General features: G+C 42.0%; 1 protein-coding gene across 3 annotated transcripts in view; it reads right to left on the bottom strand.

Annotated features, from left to right (window-relative positions):
• The window catches only part of itga2.2 (integrin, alpha 2 (CD49B, alpha 2 subunit of VLA-2 receptor), tandem duplicate 2), a 116,203-nt gene that overhangs the window by 78,494 nt on the left and 21,422 nt on the right, over window positions 1-16,287 (bottom strand). For all 3 annotated transcript variants that reach the window (XM_078396722.1, XM_078396740.1, XM_078396732.1), the window contains exon 2: window positions 5,269-5,392. In XM_078396722.1, the coding sequence (XP_078252848.1) occupies window positions 5,269-5,392 (124 nt within the window). The remainder of the gene's footprint in view (window positions 1-5,268; window positions 5,393-16,287) is intronic.

Here is a 16,287-nt window from a genome sequence, read left to right as displayed (position 1 = left end):
TGATGCATATTTGACATTGGAAGAAGAATTTCCTTATTTTGTATACCATTGCTAGGAAAGCATTTTGTTTAAGCATATGACAACCAAGTTAGCCTGGAACCATGTAATGGAGTATGGCCGAGGAGGTTCAAAGATGTTTTTCATGCCTGATTTGGAAGATGCAGTTCTGTGGGGGGTGTTTGCACAGCTTAACTTTGAACAGCCTGTTTCAATGACATCAAATAAGGCAATTTTCAAGATCAATTGCAAAAGGAAGACAAATCATGAAACAAATCTAATAACTGTGTGAAAACCACTTCTAAAATTACAGTGCGTAGAAATACAAGTATATTTGAGGAATGAGATCAAAGGATATTGTAAATCTGGACTATGATCCAGATCATGATTGAAGTCAATGAACATAGATCTTTCATTGCTCAATGAATCACACAATTCTGTTTTAAAAGAATAGCAACAGGAAATAAGTAATTACATTTCATTTTCAACCAATTTATGTCCACTAATGGCTGAAGTTAGCAATAAAGGCAATGTCAGCCAAGGTATTTGTATTCAATTACAGGTCAAACTTCCTGCCATTAATATTAATATCTCCGCAATATCCCGCAGCTCTGCTCTTGCTCCCCCTTCCCCCATTCGTAACAAGGACAGAGTCCCCTTGTCCTCACCTTCCACCCCATCAGCCATTGCACACAACATATAATCCTCTAACATTTTTGCCATCTCCAACTTGATCCCAGTACTGGCCACATCTTCCCATCTCCACCTCTTTCTGCTTTCCGCAGAGACTGTTCCCTCCGAAGCTCCCATGGTGCGTTCTGCCGAACGCACTACTCTCTGCAGGGCCTTCCTGTCCTGGGCAGAGCTGTTCCCAAACCAGACTGTAATGTTGCCTTGCTTTCCCTCTCTATCCTCTCCCCTTCCCAGTTCTCCCACCAGTCTTACTGTCTCTGACTACATTCTATCTTTGTCCCGCCCACTCTCCTGTTTGAAGAAGGGTCTTGACCCGAAATGTCACCCATTCCATCTCTCCAGAGATGTTGCCTGTCCTGCTGAGTTACTCCAGCATTTTGTGTCTACCTACGATTTAAACCAGCATCTGCAGTTCTTTCTTACACACATCCTGCCATTAATAATCTAACATGAGTAATGGAAAATCCCATGTAAAATAAGCCCTGGTTTCCTTGAAACATTCATGATATATTCAGATATCTCTAATTGTATTTTCTAATTTTTCAAATTTAAAGGACATTTCAGAATCAGTGAAATGAAATACTTCCTATGTATTTTTAAATCTCTTATTTAAAAGGACAGATCTTACTTAAAATCTGTTCATTTTCTTTGGCTTATAGTATGAAATGGATAAAGATGAAGATTCCATTCTGACTATCTTTTATAGAGTGATCTAAGAAATTATTTCAGAATGCACAGCAATTTCTGACCTAAACTATGCTGGCAACAACTCCCGACCTGTAATCCCAAGCACCAATATGAACAAGGGAATAACATCAAGTCTATTTGTCACATGCACATACACGATGTGCAGTGAAATGAAAGTTGCAATGCCTGCGGATTGTGCACAAAAAAGAATTAGTTACAGCATATAAATAAAAGTTAATACAGAGAAGACAAAATTTAGTCCCTGGAGTTATAAACGTTAACAGTCTGATGGCCTGTGGGAAGAAACTCCGTCTCATCCTCTCCGTTTTCACAGCGTGACAGCTGAGGCGCTTGCCTGACCGTAGCAGTTTGAACAGTCCGTTGCTGGGGTGGCAGGGGTCCCACATAATCTTGCTTGCTCTCGGTCTGCACCTCCTGATGTATAGGTCCTGCAGGGGGACGAATGTAGTTCCCATGGTGCGTTCTGCCGAACGCACTACTCTCTGCAGGGCCTTCCTGTCCTGGGCAGAGCTGTTCCCAAACCAGACTGTAATGTTGCCGGACAGGATGCTCTCTACAGCCCCAGAGTAGAAGCAATGAAGGATCCTCAGAGACACTCTGAATTTCCTCAGCTGTCTAAAGTGGTAAAGGTGCTGCTTTGCCTTATCCACCAGTGCGGCAATGTGCGTTGCCCATGTCAGATCCTCTTTGATGTGGACTCCCAAGTAAGACAGTACCCAAAGTCAGGATCAAACTGTTCAATATTATTTATGGTTGAGTAAAATGATACTGAGGAATGATACAAAAAATAGATCAGGCATAATGTTTTAAGCAATAATAATTTTATTCTTTAAAAATAATTGATGTAAATGGTGATGAAAGAAGATTCATTGGAACATTGCCAATAGAGAATTGAATATATGCTTGAAAAATAGAAATCAGTAGCATTGAATAGAAAATACAGAACATAGAATGCAGAAAAGTACCGCACTGGGAATAGGCCCTTTGGCCCACAATGTCTGTGCCAAATATGGTGCCAGGATAAACAAATTATATATGCCTGTATATGATCCATATCCCTCCATTAGCTATCTATATGATAGTTTTTCCAAAGATAAAAATGCAGTCACCATCCACAGAATACCTCTTTCTTGTCTAAATGATTCAATATATCTGATTTTAGAATAAAGAAGGGAAACATATTTGTGATGACCCTTTCAAAAAATAGTTCCAGAACTATTCTCTGGAAACCAAGTGTACACAAGTAGAAATACAGGTAACTGACCAAGTTTCTTCAGGAACTGGAAATGGCAATGCTGGATGTGCACAGTTTCTGCTGAGGAACAAGTATCAAGGTATAGGACAAGAGAGACAAGATTTAATAGGAACCCAAGGGGCATCTTTATCACTTAGTGGCTAGTGGATACATAGAACGAGTTGCCAGAGGAGGTAGTTGAGGCAGGTACTACAACAGCATATAAAGAACACTTGGACAGATCCATGGACAGGAGAGATTTTAACAGATAAGGGCCAAATATGGGCAAATGGAATGAGCTTGGATGGAACGTTTTGGTTGGCATGGACAAGTTGCGGCATTGGATCTGTTCGTGTACTGAGTGACGTTATGATTCTATGAAAGGGTGAATGCACAGAGTCTTTGTCCCAGGTTAAAGAAATCAAAAACTAGAGGGCATAACTTTAATGTGAGTAGGGATCTTGAGGGGCAACATTATCACACAGAGGGTGGTGGGTATATGGACAAACTGCCAGAAGTATTTGGACAAACTGCCAGACGTATTTGAGGCAAGTACAGTAACAGCATTTAACAGACATTTGGACATGTACATGGATAGGAAAGGTTTAGAGGTATATGTGCCAACTGGGGCTAAATGGATCTAGTTTTGATGGGGCTGCTTGGTCGGCATGGGCTGAAGGGCCTATTTCTGTTCTGTATGACACTATAACTGTAAGTATTTGTTCATTTAAAGACAAGATTTTCTTCTGAATTTCTTGCTATTTCACATTGTTATCTAAGTAGCAAACCGTCACATAAATATTATATTGGCTATAGTGCGATCTGCTTTGATTTCTGTTTGTACGTGTCAATATGAGTGGAAACGTCCGTTATCAAGTTTTAGACTGCTAAAAAACAGAAAAAAAGTTTACATTTCAAAGAATCTTGGTAGTGCTAATGTTTGGACATCGAGGTGGTACAATTAAAAGATTGTAATTTTTTGATTACAAGTAAAGAGCATGAAGAGGGAGAAACAGCTGCAGTTAATGGTTAAGGTGTTGTAAAGGACACCTTGCAAGGGGTCAGAGGGAGAATAACTTGTGCGGTCAACATGAGGAGCTCCATCTCAAGTCATCACGAGTCAGAGAGGAGTAGGAAAGAAAACTGCAGATGCTGGTTTAAATCGAAGGTAGACACAAAATGCTGGAGTAACTCAGCGAGTCAGGCAGCAACTCTGGAGAGAAGGAATGGCTGACGTTCTCGACCCGAAACGTCACCCATTCCTTCTCTCCAGAGATGCTGCCTGTCCCGCTGAGTTACTCCAGCATTTTGTGTCTACCTAAGAGTCAGAGAGGAAGTAATCATTAAAATTAAAATGGTGGCTTACAAGGCAATTGCAATAGGAATGAGCGGGAGTGAATGGAAAGCGGGATCGGCAGTTTCATTTAAGGGTTGTAGTGCGGTATAAACAGGTCCTATTAGTATGCTATAGTTTGCATCGTTTTAAATCATACCTTCTGTGATTTCAAGTAACGTCATAGGTTTCATCATTTGTGGTGTTTTATTTATATTATTTTATTTGTGTCTGGATTTGGTCGAGTTTTCAGAAACTATTCAAAAGTGCTTTGAGTTGTGCTGCACTCTGATCAGTCTTCACTGATATTCCTCACATGGATGGGTTTAGACCGAGTTCAGAAATAAAGCTGCAGCAGAGGAAACTACGTAAAGGACAAAGAACCCTCCTTCTAATTACTACCCACCTGTGACCACGTGGGCTTTCTCCAGATGCTCCGGTTTAGTTTAGTTTAGAGATACAGCAAGGAAACATGCCCTTTGGTCCACCGAGTCGTCGCCAACCAGCGATCCCTGTACACTAACACTATCCTACAACCTTCCAATACCTACATTGTCCCTCGTTTCTTCACACATCCCAAAGATGTGCGGATTGTTAGGTTAATTGGTCTCTGTAAATTGCTCCTAGTGTATAGGGAGTGGATGAGATAGTGTGATAACATTGAATTAGCGTAAATGGGTGATCAATGGTTGATGTGGGCTGGAGGACCTGTTTCCATGCTGTATCTCTAAACTAAACTAAACAATGGGCCTTGTTCCTGTGCCTCAAATCCATGCTTCCATTTGATCCACAAAACCCTTTACTCTCTTAGTGCGCAAAACATCTATCAGTCTTAACCTTCAATATGTTTAACCATTGAGCAACCTTAATTCTTTGAGGATGAGAATTCCAAAAATTCACAATCCACTTCTCAATTGACTAGTGTAGCTGGGACATGTTGGCCGGTGTGGGCAAGTTGGGCCGAAGGGCCTGTTTCCACACTCTATGACTCAATGACTCTAATTCTAAATGATTGATCCATAATGCTGAAATGATGACTCGCAGTGACAGACAGTGCACCCAATAGTAACAACCTCTCGGCATTTAACAAGACAGTGAACTGCATCCTGTTTAGGAAGGGAACTGCAGATGCTGGTTTACACTGAAGATAGACACAAAATGCTGAAGTAACTCAGTGGGACAGGCAGCATCTCTGGAGAAAAGAAATAGGTGACGTTTCGGGTCGAGGGCCTTCTTCAGACTGTGAACTGCATCCCATTTTGTTCTTCTCTCAAAATAAATTACAGAGTAAACCTTGCCTTACCATTGACCATTACGAGGGTTTGAGAACTGCTGAACGGTGGTGCCAAAGAGAACATCTGGTGGGCCTGAAAATGTTTTGGTGTTCATCACATCAACATTAAATGCTTGGGATGGTTGAAGAACACCTGCAAAAAGGACAAAAGCGATAATCATTTGTAAATCAGAATTAAGGAAGCAATTAAGAATGATTGCTACAATATGAAGCACTCCTGTACTTTTTCAAGCTTAATCAAGTAGTGTTAATCTAACCAGGTTATGGGTTATTTATTTTAACAAGCAGCATTTTCATTTTAAAATCTGAATGCTGATTATCAGTTCCTGGTAAAGACTTGTTCTCACACAAGGAATTTATTTTCTCCTGAACTGTATCTCCAAGATATTTTTAAGCTGGAGTGGGTGGCAGAGTTTATGGATCAGCTACCTGACCTTGTGACGTTTAATTTCTTTGGAAGGTCAGAGAAAACATTGAAAATAGGTGCAGAAGTCGGCCATGACGCCCTTCGAGCCAGCACCACCATTCAATATGATCATGGCTGATCATCCAAAATCAGTACCCCGTTCCTGCTTCTTCCCCATATCCCTTAATTCCTTTAGTCCTAAGAGCTAAATCTAACGCTCACTTCTCATTGCAGTGTATTTGAAGAGCTGCACTCTTAAAATGAATGGTTAGGTGCAGTCTAACACCTGTTCTCGACCTACAAAATGATGTGTAGCAATGCATGGGCATCACAAAGGAGATAAAGATGTGTTCATAGACTCAGCAAAAAAGGTGGTGGCCAAGGACTTTCATCAATGCTGTTCAGCTTAGAATAACACTGCTGTTCACCATGAAAATTATATTCTGAAGGGTTTTTATGGCCTTTTTTTTGCTCGACTGATTACAAGTGGGAACATTGTACAGGATAAATTGTCTGACTGATCCACAAAAATGCATTGTTTTAGAATTAATGCAGGACATTGACTTAACTGCAGTTATGAGAACACAACCTAGAACATCGAACATAGAAAAGTACAGCAGAGTAACAGGCCCTTTGGCCCACAATGTTAATTCTGAACATGACGCCAAGATGTACTAATCTCATATGCCTGCACATAATCCATAACCCTCCATTCCAGGCACCCACCACCCTCTGTAAAAACTTGCCCCTTACAACATTTAAACTTTGCCCCTCTGACCTTAAATTATGCCCTCTAGTCTTTGACATTTGCATGTTGGGAAAAACCGGTTCTGAACAACTACGCTATCTTTTCCTCTTATAATTTTAGATACGTCTATGGGACATAACTTTCGATCATATAAAAAATAGCAGCAGGTGTAGATCATTTAGCACTTATGCTTGCTCTCCATTCAAGAAGGTCATGAAAAGAACTTATCCCTCAGCACCACTTTCCAGCACTATCCCCATATCCCTTGTTGCCCTTAATTCCTTATAGGCAGGTTCCTGGGTAAAACAACAGGTAGCTTGATTACACTTGGGAAAGGAGTAAAGCAAACATAACCCATGAACGCTGCTACTCTTTCCAGTTCCACTTATCCACCTGATAGAACTGACTTGAAACATTTTTTTTCATGTATGAAGTCACTGAAAGTAAGCATGCAGGTACAGCAGGCAGTGAAGAAAGCTAATGGCATATTGGCCTTGATCGCGAGAGGATTTGAGTTTAGAGCAAGGAGGTTCTACTGCAGTTGTACAGGGCCATGGTGAGACCGCACCAGGAGTAATGTGTGCAATTTTGGTCTCCTAATTTGAGGAAGGACATTCTTGCTATTGAGGGAGTGCAGCGTCGGTTCATCAGGTCAATTCCCAGGAGGGCGGGACTGACATATGATGAAAGAATGAGTAAACTGGGGTTGTATTCTTGGAATTTAGAAGGATGAGAGGGGATAGAAACATATCAAATTATTAAAGGATTGGACAGGCTAGACGCAGGAAAAATGTTTCCGATGTTGGTGGAGTCCAGAACCAGGGGTCACAGTTTCAGAATAAGAGGTAGGCCATTTAGGACTGAGATGGGAATTTTTTTTTTCATCCAGAGAGTTGTGAATCTGTGGAATTCTTTGCCACAGAAGGCAGTGGAGGCCAATACACTGGATGTTTTCAAGAGAGAGTTAGATTTAGATCTTAGGGCTGAAGGTATCAAGAGATATGGGGAAAAAGCAGGAACGGGGTACTGATGTTAGATGATCAGCCATGATCATATTGTTTAGTGGTGCTGACTTGAAGGGCCGAATGGCCTACTCCTGCACCTATTTTTCTATGTTTCTATGTTTCTAATTCCAAAGAAACGATCAAAGTTCAGAGGCATGATTCATTTAATTGTTATGCCACTTCTAATACCTTGATTTATGCCGTTCATTCTATCGTGTCCATCTCGACAATAGTAATTCACATTTAACATAGAAACATAGAAAATAGGTGCAGGAGGAGGCCATTCAGCCCTTCGAGCCAGCACCACCATTCATTGTGATCATGACTGATCATCCACAATTAGTAACCTGTGCCCAACTTCTCCGCATATCCCTCGATTCTGCTAGCCCCTAGAGCTCTATCAAACTCTCTCTTAAATTCATCCAGTGATTTGGCCTCCACTGCCCTCTGTTACAGAGAATTCCACAAATTCACAACTCTCTGGGTGAAAAAGTTCCTTCTCACCTCAGTTTTAAATGGCCTCCCCTTTATTCTAAGACTTTGGCCCCTGGTTCTGGACTCGCCCAACATTGGGAACATTTTTCCTGCATCTAGCTTGTCCAGTCCTTTTATAATTTTATTTGTATCTATAAGATGTCCTCTCATCCTTCTAAACTCCAGTGAATACAAGCCTGGTCTTTTCAATCTTTCCTCATATGACAATCCCGCCATTCCAGGGATTAATCTCGTGAACCTACGCTGCGCTGCCTCAATTACAAGGATGTCCTTCCTCAAATTCGGAGACGAAAACTGTACACAATACTCCAGATATGGCCTTACCAGGGCCCTATGCAACTGCAGAAGAACCTCTTTATTCCTATACTGAAATCCTCTCGTTATGAAGGCCAACATGCCATTAGCTTTCTTCACTGCCTGCTGTACCTGCACGCCAACTTTCAATGACTGGTGTACAAGGACACCCAGGTCTCGCTGCACTTCCCCCTTACCTAACCTGACACAATTGAGATAATAATCTGCCTCCTTGTTTTTTCCGCCAAAGTGGATAACCTCACATTTATCCATATTATTATACTGCATCTGCCACGCATCTGCCCACTCACTCAACCTGTCCAGGTCACCCTGCAACCTTCTAACATCCTCTTCGCAGTTCACACTGCATTGTTTTAGTAAAGCATCTGCTGAAACCCTCATTGATGTAGTTGGCTCCCCACATACATGGAATATGAATGTCCTGCATTCACATTGGGCTGGCACAAGCATAACACTTTAGACATTCTGGAACGTGGGTTTCATGTGGAATTTTTAAGAGGTTTTTTATTTTTCCTGACAAAAACTTGCACTGTAAATCCTTACTCTATCAATCTATTTACTGTCATCAAAAAGGGTTACGTTGGAAATGAGAGGTTTTATCAATAGTATTTATTTTTACATGTGTACCTGTCAGTATATTAGAAAATGGAGCATAAAATATTTTGAGTTTTTCTTGGTGCCTTAGAATAGCAGAATACCCCACTTGCCTGCCTAACTACCTTTTCTGTGTAAGAAGGAACTGCAGATGCTGGTTCAAACCGAAGATAGACACAAAAAGCTGGAGCAACTCAGCGCGGGACAGGCAGCATCTCTGGAGAGAAGGAATGGGTGACGTTTCGGGTTGAGACCCTTCTTCAGACTGGCTAGGGATAAGGGAAACAAGAGATATAGATGGTGTTTTGGAGAGATAAAGAACAATGAATGAAAGATTTGCAAAAAAGTAATGATGATAAAGGAAACAGGCCACTGTAAGCAGTTTGTTGGGTGAAAATGAGAAGCTGGTGCGACTTGGGTGGGTGAGGGATAGAGAGAGAGGGAATGCCTGGGCTACCTAAAGTGAGAGAAATCAATATTCATACCACTGGGCTGCAAGCTGCCCAAGCGAAATATGAGATGCTGTTCCTCCAACTTGCGTTTAGCCTCACTCTGGCAATGGAGGAAAACTACCGATTCTGCTTGTGTTACTGTCCTTCACAGATCCTTCAACATGAACACCAGGGGCACCCTGTTTCTCAATACTCCCTTCGGTTCCATCATTCACTTATTATGTCCTTGCTGTATTATCCTCCCAAAAAACACCTCCCATTTTTCAGGGGAAAAATTAACCTGTCATTTTCTATGCCCATGTTACCAGCTGACTAATATTGATTTATAGCTGATACGATCCCTTTCACTATCAACACCATCAATCTCTGTGCCACCTGCAAACTTACTAATTATCCCTCCGGTTTTCACATCCAGATCATTGATGTGTTTAACAACCACAAGGACCCCCAGCAGTGACCCACCAGTGGTCTACTCGACCACTTGTTGACATTATGTGGAACAAACTGAATTGACTGAAGACTGACATCAGTGATGGCTGGGACATCAGGAGTCTGAGACACATGGATCTTGCTAAAGACTAATGCTTCGCCCGAGTCTTTTGCACTCACATATTGGTCTTCTCCACTTACTTATGAAACTTTCTTCTCCTCTTTGCTGTCCACCTCATTTTTTCTTGAGTGGATCGTATCCATTGGTTGTGAAATTGCTTAGCTTGCACCACACATACTTTGCTGCTTTAAGGCAGGAACGGGGTCCTGATTGAGAATGATCAGCCATGATCACATTGAATGGCGGTGTTGGCTCGAAGGGCCAAACGGCCTCCTCCTGCACCTATTGTCTATTGTCTAAGTTTACCATAAATGTAGAATTACTTCACTTGGATGCTGCTCTTCGACTCTTCCAATTGCATGCGAGTGGAAGCTCATTTACAGGCTTTTCTATTCGTGTCATCACACAACTGTTTGCCAATAGCGAGCAAATTTTAGTGCCACGTCGTTGGCCTCTGCAAGATCCTTCACCGTGCATGTGTCTTGCAGCATGTCACAGCTCAGGTGATGTTCCATAGTCTGGAGGCCCCGTCTGCACTCGCAGTCTGCCACATCTTCAGTATATACCCCACTTCAGCATGTTCGATTTGCTCCTCCCCAGGCCTGTCCGCAGTCCGTTGAGACTGCGCCAGGTTATCTACGGTCGGTCGGAACCTGGTGGGAGTTTTTCAGAGGGATCGATTGCCATGTGAATTACAGGCTGTAAAGAAGATATTCCATGCGACTAATTGATATTTTTTGCTGAATCAGACTCACAAATCAGAGGAAATAATCACTGCACTGATGACATTACTGTTACGATCTGGAGTGCACTGAATGTAAAGATGGTGGGTGCATATTTATCAATAACTTTCAAAACCTGGAAGGAATGAGCCATGAATAGAACTAAATGGCTGACTCTGCTTTGCACATTGGGCAGTTTAAGTTTTTGGCTTCTATTAGCTTTCTTTGAAAAAAATCAAAACAGAAAATGCTGGAAGTATTCAGCAGGTGGAGCACCATCTGTGCAGGGAGAAACAGGGCTAATGACCTGTCAAGCAAAATTGTGGAAAGTTAGAAATTAAGCAAGACGTGCATTGCAAAGATTGGAGAGAAGCGCGGAGAGAATGGATGCAAATGTTTGCGACAGGGAGGAAACCAGGAGAGGGTGTTACAATTGGTGGTGGTACTGGATGAGATACGGTGGTGCATATTTTATTGGGCAATTCTGGTAGCCAGAAAGCCTGCAGTATCGTTGACAAAGTACTTCTAGAGATGGTGCTTGTTTATTATAACTCAAGTGGGCCTTGCCATTCAAGACTTTACTTTAGGAACCACATCATCACCACTGGCAAGTGTGGCAAGGAATCATTTGAATGGGGTGGATGGCAATATCCCATAGTCTGTACGTGACTCAAGAGAAATATGGCGCGTAGCACTGGAATATAACATGTCTCAGTTTTGCTGATGATACAAAGTTAGGTGGGATGTACAAAAGTAGTGATGTTTATTTCATTTTACATTTACAAGAAAGTAGCCTGTCATGCTTTGTTCCACGCTTTTCTATCAAATGCTAATCAGTCAATTGTTTTTTTTCCCAAAATCTTTGTTATTATGTACAACATTTGTGGCATTATTTTTTGAAAATGTCAATTTCCTACATTTACAAGAATCAGAACTAAAAATATTTCCCACCTATAGATTCACCAACTCCATCCAGTCCCTGTTCTCCTCCCAAGACAGACACCATTTCTTAACAAATTCAAATACATTGATATCGATTCAGTTCAAACTAAACCCCACACGCAGTAGAAAAAGGCAAGGCTGAGTGCTACTGTTCTATTCATGCCCAAAGGGGATGTTTCTTTCCTCTCATTATAAAGATGAAAGAGACACAAAGAAAATAAGCTTGGAATTTGGCTTTGCAATTTTGCCCATCCCTCCGCACCCTACTCTAATTACAGTTTCATTTTGGAATACCATTAAATGTTGGCCAAGAATTGGGGAGGTGAATAAATTGTGATGATATTCTAATTTCCTTTCATTAAGTATTTTTGTATATATGCACTATGAATTCCAGAAATATAATTGAAGGTCTGAGACTGATCATTGTAATTACTTATCACATCTAGCGCTATATGTGCCCAGTCTCAAACTACTAACATGCAAAATGCTAGTAACATATATAAAAAATCACCTCAAACAAAACTTGCATGGTCATGTAGTAAATGTGATTCAAATAGAAATGACAACCTTTTAGCTGTCGGTATTGTCTATGCCTAAGTAAATATTATCCATTTGTCTGATTTCTTTTATATTCCTCGTGCGTTTGCTGGATGCACTAAATGTAACCCCATTTTTCTAAGAGAGCAGGTTTTAATAATGTCAAACATTAAAATGAATTCTGATTATTTTTTAATCATGAGATGCAGTGAAACTATTTTATTGATATATCCTTTAATAAAGCTGAGACACAATTCTTCAGAGATTGGTGCTTATTAAAATATTGGTACTGGAATTGTCATGTGTACTGAGATATAGTTAAAAAAAAACCTTTGTTTTGCATACTATCCAGGCAGATCATGCTATACATGAGTACAACAAGCAGTGTAAAAGAGAAAATAAACGGAGTGCAGAATATGGTGCTACAACTACAGAGAAAATGCTGATCAAAAAGTACAAATGCTGCTACGCGGGAGATTGTAAGATTAGAGTACAACCTGAGCAGAAGTGAGGTCCATTCAAGTTAACAGCAGAAAGAAACCATTCTTGAAACTAGTGCTGCGTGCTTTCAAGCTTTTGCATCTTCTGCCCAGAGGGCAAGGGGAAAAGAAAGAATGACTGGGGTGCAAGTTGTCCTTGATAATGACTGCTTTCCCAATTTCGCATGAAGTGGAGTTGATGTCAAGGGAGGGTGAAGCTGGAATGCATGATAGACTGATATGAAACCACAATGCTCTTGGAGTTTTTTAGTCTTTAGTCATACAGCACAGGATGGCTAGTTATCTGATTTCATCTGCCTGCACATGATCCATGTTCCTCCATTCCCTGCACGTACCTTTGCCTATCTGAAAGCCTCTTGAACACCACTATCGTATTTGCCTCCACCACCAACCCTAGCAATGCGTTCCAGGCCCAAACTACTCTCTTGGGCAAAGTAGTTGCCAAGCTGTGAAACATTCTGTGAGAATGCTTTCTATGGTGCGTCTGTAGAAACTGGTGAGAGTCATTGGGGACATGCCAAATTTCCTTCATCACTGAGCCCACATGCAAGAGGCGCCAGGTTTTGGCACCGCTTTCAAGAGAGAGTTAGAATTTTCAAGTGAGAGATAGAGTTTTCAAGAGAGAGTTAGATTTAGCTCTTATGGCTAAAGAAATCAAGGGATATGGGGAAAAAGCCGGAACGGGGTAACATTTTGGATGATCAGCCATGATCATATTGAATGGTGGTGCTGGCTCGAAGGGCTGAATGGCATATTCCTGCACCTATTTTCTAGGTTTTCTATGTTTTTATGATGAAATATAGGCATTTAGTGTGCTTTCTTGACTGTATTGTCAACATGATTGGATCAGGTCAAATCAGTGGTGATATTTTTATACCAAGGGACTTGAAGCTCTCGACTATCCCCGCATCAGCACCATTGATGCAGACTGGAGAATGTATGCCACCCCGCTACCTGAAGTCAATGATGAATAACTTTTCAATATGTTTGTTCATTGGAGGTTTGGGGCAGCAGGAATGATACACATAAAAAGACACAAAATGCTGGAGTAACTCACTGGGTCAGGCAGCAACTCTGAGACCATGAATAGGTGATGTTTCGGGTCGGGACCCTACATATAGTAGCATAGCTGTAATCTAAATTTAATTTAAAGTTGCATAAAGGAACATTAATATGCTTTAGTGGAGAAAGAAACAGAGGTAACACCGAGGCTAGAGAAGACAGAGTGCTTGAGTAACTCAGCGGGTCAGGCAGCATCGCAAGATAACATTTGATAGGCGATGTTTCGGGACGGAACTCTTCTTCAGAAGTGTCTTTGAGTTGCAGAAGGACTGGAGCACTATAAGTATGTAAACAGTAAACTGTAGAAACAAGGAGAGTGGAAATCAAAGTTGACCAGTTCCAGCATGTTTACTTAAAATTATCTCTCTAACTTCCCTCATTCATCTATTAATTATTTGGCTCCTGAATACAAGATGTTACCTGGACAACCTTGGTCTCCACCCTATCCCTTTATTCCCTTTACTCCCCCTCACCCTTCCCCCTCACTGCAATTTGAAACATGCTTGCTTTCTCACTTCTCAAGTTCTGATGCAGTGGCATTGACCTGAAAAGTTAAAAGGTAGAATACTGCCTGACCCGAGGAAAGATTTTCAGCACACAATGTTTTAAATTCACATTTCCAGCATGCACTGTTTTTTGATTTTCTGATAATATTTTACAGAACTATTTCAGTCAACAACTGGTTCAAGTGTTCATTGGTGCTTTATTGTCACATGTGCAAATGCACAGTGAAATTCTTTCCTTGCATGCAGTTCAGTAAAGTATTGCCATACCTAAACACAATCACCGAATAGCAAATTGTACAGAAACAGGCCACTGAGCCCGCATGCAAGAGGTGCCAGGTTTTGACACCATTTTCAAAGTCCAGTGTGCGCTCTTGGTCTAATGAGAGGTGCCCAATCCAGGCAAGCCCCAGGCTGCTGCAGGGCCTCCAGCCATCAGCTTCCTTGGACATCTTGATCGACCAGCGAACCGATGTTGATCTTTTTCTGTCACCCTGACTGCTTATATCATGAAGCCTCCCTGTTTGGTTTGGTTATGAAGAATGTTGTTTAAAAGTTTTTATTGACTTTAAGTTGCTGACTGGTGGCATTCTTTACTGATTAAAAAATATCAAAGTAACTAGCGATTTTTAATTTTGTTTCAAGGATTTAAGAGGGCTTGGAAAGGAAATATGGCTTCTATTTGTTCAAAGTAACATAAGTAAAGGTTAAAAGATTAAATCTGAGTTATGCATAAGATAGATAATATAGGACAGAGGCGATGTAAAATATGAATAATATCATATGTATAAGATCATGAACGGAATAGAAAGGATGAATGCACAGAGATCTTTACACAGTAGGGGAATCAAGAACCAGAGGATATGGGTTTAAGGTGAGGGGGGATAAGTTTAATAGGAACGTGAGGAGCAACCTTTTCACATAGAGGGTGGTGGGTATATTGAATCAGCTGCCATTGGAGGTTGTTGAGGCATGTACAATAACAGCATTTAAAAGATACTAGAACAAGTGGACCCATTGGGCCCAAACGTCTCCTGCATTGGTGCAATACCCTCTTCTACCCCCCTCCCCCCTCCCCCTCCCTTCCTTTCCACCCCTCCCCTTCCCCCTTTCCCTTCCCCCCCTCCCACTCCATCCCCCTCAACCCCCCTTATCCTCCTTCCTCCTCCTCCCTCAGCCCCTCCACCCCTCTCCCTCCCTCCCACCCCCAGCCCCTCCACCCCCTCCCTCCCACCCCCAGCCCCTCCACCCCTCTCCCTCCCTCCCACCCCCAGCCCCTCCACCCCTCTCCCTCCCTCCCACCGCCCTCCACCCCTCTCCCTCCCTCCCACCCCCAGCCCCTCCACCCCTCTCCCTCCCTCCCACCCCCAGCCCCTCCACCCCTCTCCCTCCCTCCCACCCCCAGCCCCTCCACCCCTCTCCCTCCCTCCCACCCCCAGCCCCTCCACCCTTCTCCCTCCCTCCCACCCCCAGCCCCTCCACCCCTCTCCCTCCCTCCCACCCCCAGCCCCTCCACCCCCTCCCTCCCCCTCGCTCCGTCGGAGATAGGTTTAAACTTAAAATGTGAATAATTAAAATAATATAACACCGATTTCATTGAAATTTCTTCCATTAGCACCAAAGGGACGATGGTGAGTAAGGTGGGCCTAAAATTGTCACACTGTCGTGTACTGTTTTGACTGTAGTTCAGGAACAAACAAACAAGCGAGTTTTAGTATATAGATTTGGACAGGTACACTGATAAGAGAGATTTAAAGGGATAAGAGCAAAACTTGTACAGGTGAGACGAGTGTAGATGGGGCATCTTGGTCATGATGAGCAAGTTAGGCCGAAGGACCTATTTCTATGCATAACATTTTGATGAGAAAAGGCAGAATCCAAAAATCATCCATAGGTATGCAAATAACAAACTGATAGCAAAAGGGAGGGGGAGGTTGCTCAGTACCAAAAAAGAAATCTACTCATGGAAGTATAAGCATGGCCAGGACACTGAATGAGTAGTTTACACCTGTCTTTACCAGGAAAGGAAATGTTGCTGAGCAAAGGAAGAAATAGTTGAGATACTAGATTAATTAAATCTTGATAATGAGTCACTACAGAGGAGGATAAATCATTGAGTCCAGAGGATAAATCTGAGTTACTGAAAGCAGAGTTATTGGCTATAAACTTCTAAGTATCTGGAGAACAGAGTGTTACTT

The sequence above is a fragment of the Rhinoraja longicauda genome, chromosome 1 (genome assembly GCF_053455715.1).
Source record: "Rhinoraja longicauda isolate Sanriku21f chromosome 1, sRhiLon1.1, whole genome shotgun sequence".
NCBI classification, from domain to species: domain Eukaryota; kingdom Metazoa; phylum Chordata; class Chondrichthyes; order Rajiformes; family Arhynchobatidae; genus Rhinoraja; species Rhinoraja longicauda.
The sequence above is the reverse complement of the archived record's forward strand: the minus strand, read 5'-3'. Positions and strand labels throughout refer to the sequence as shown.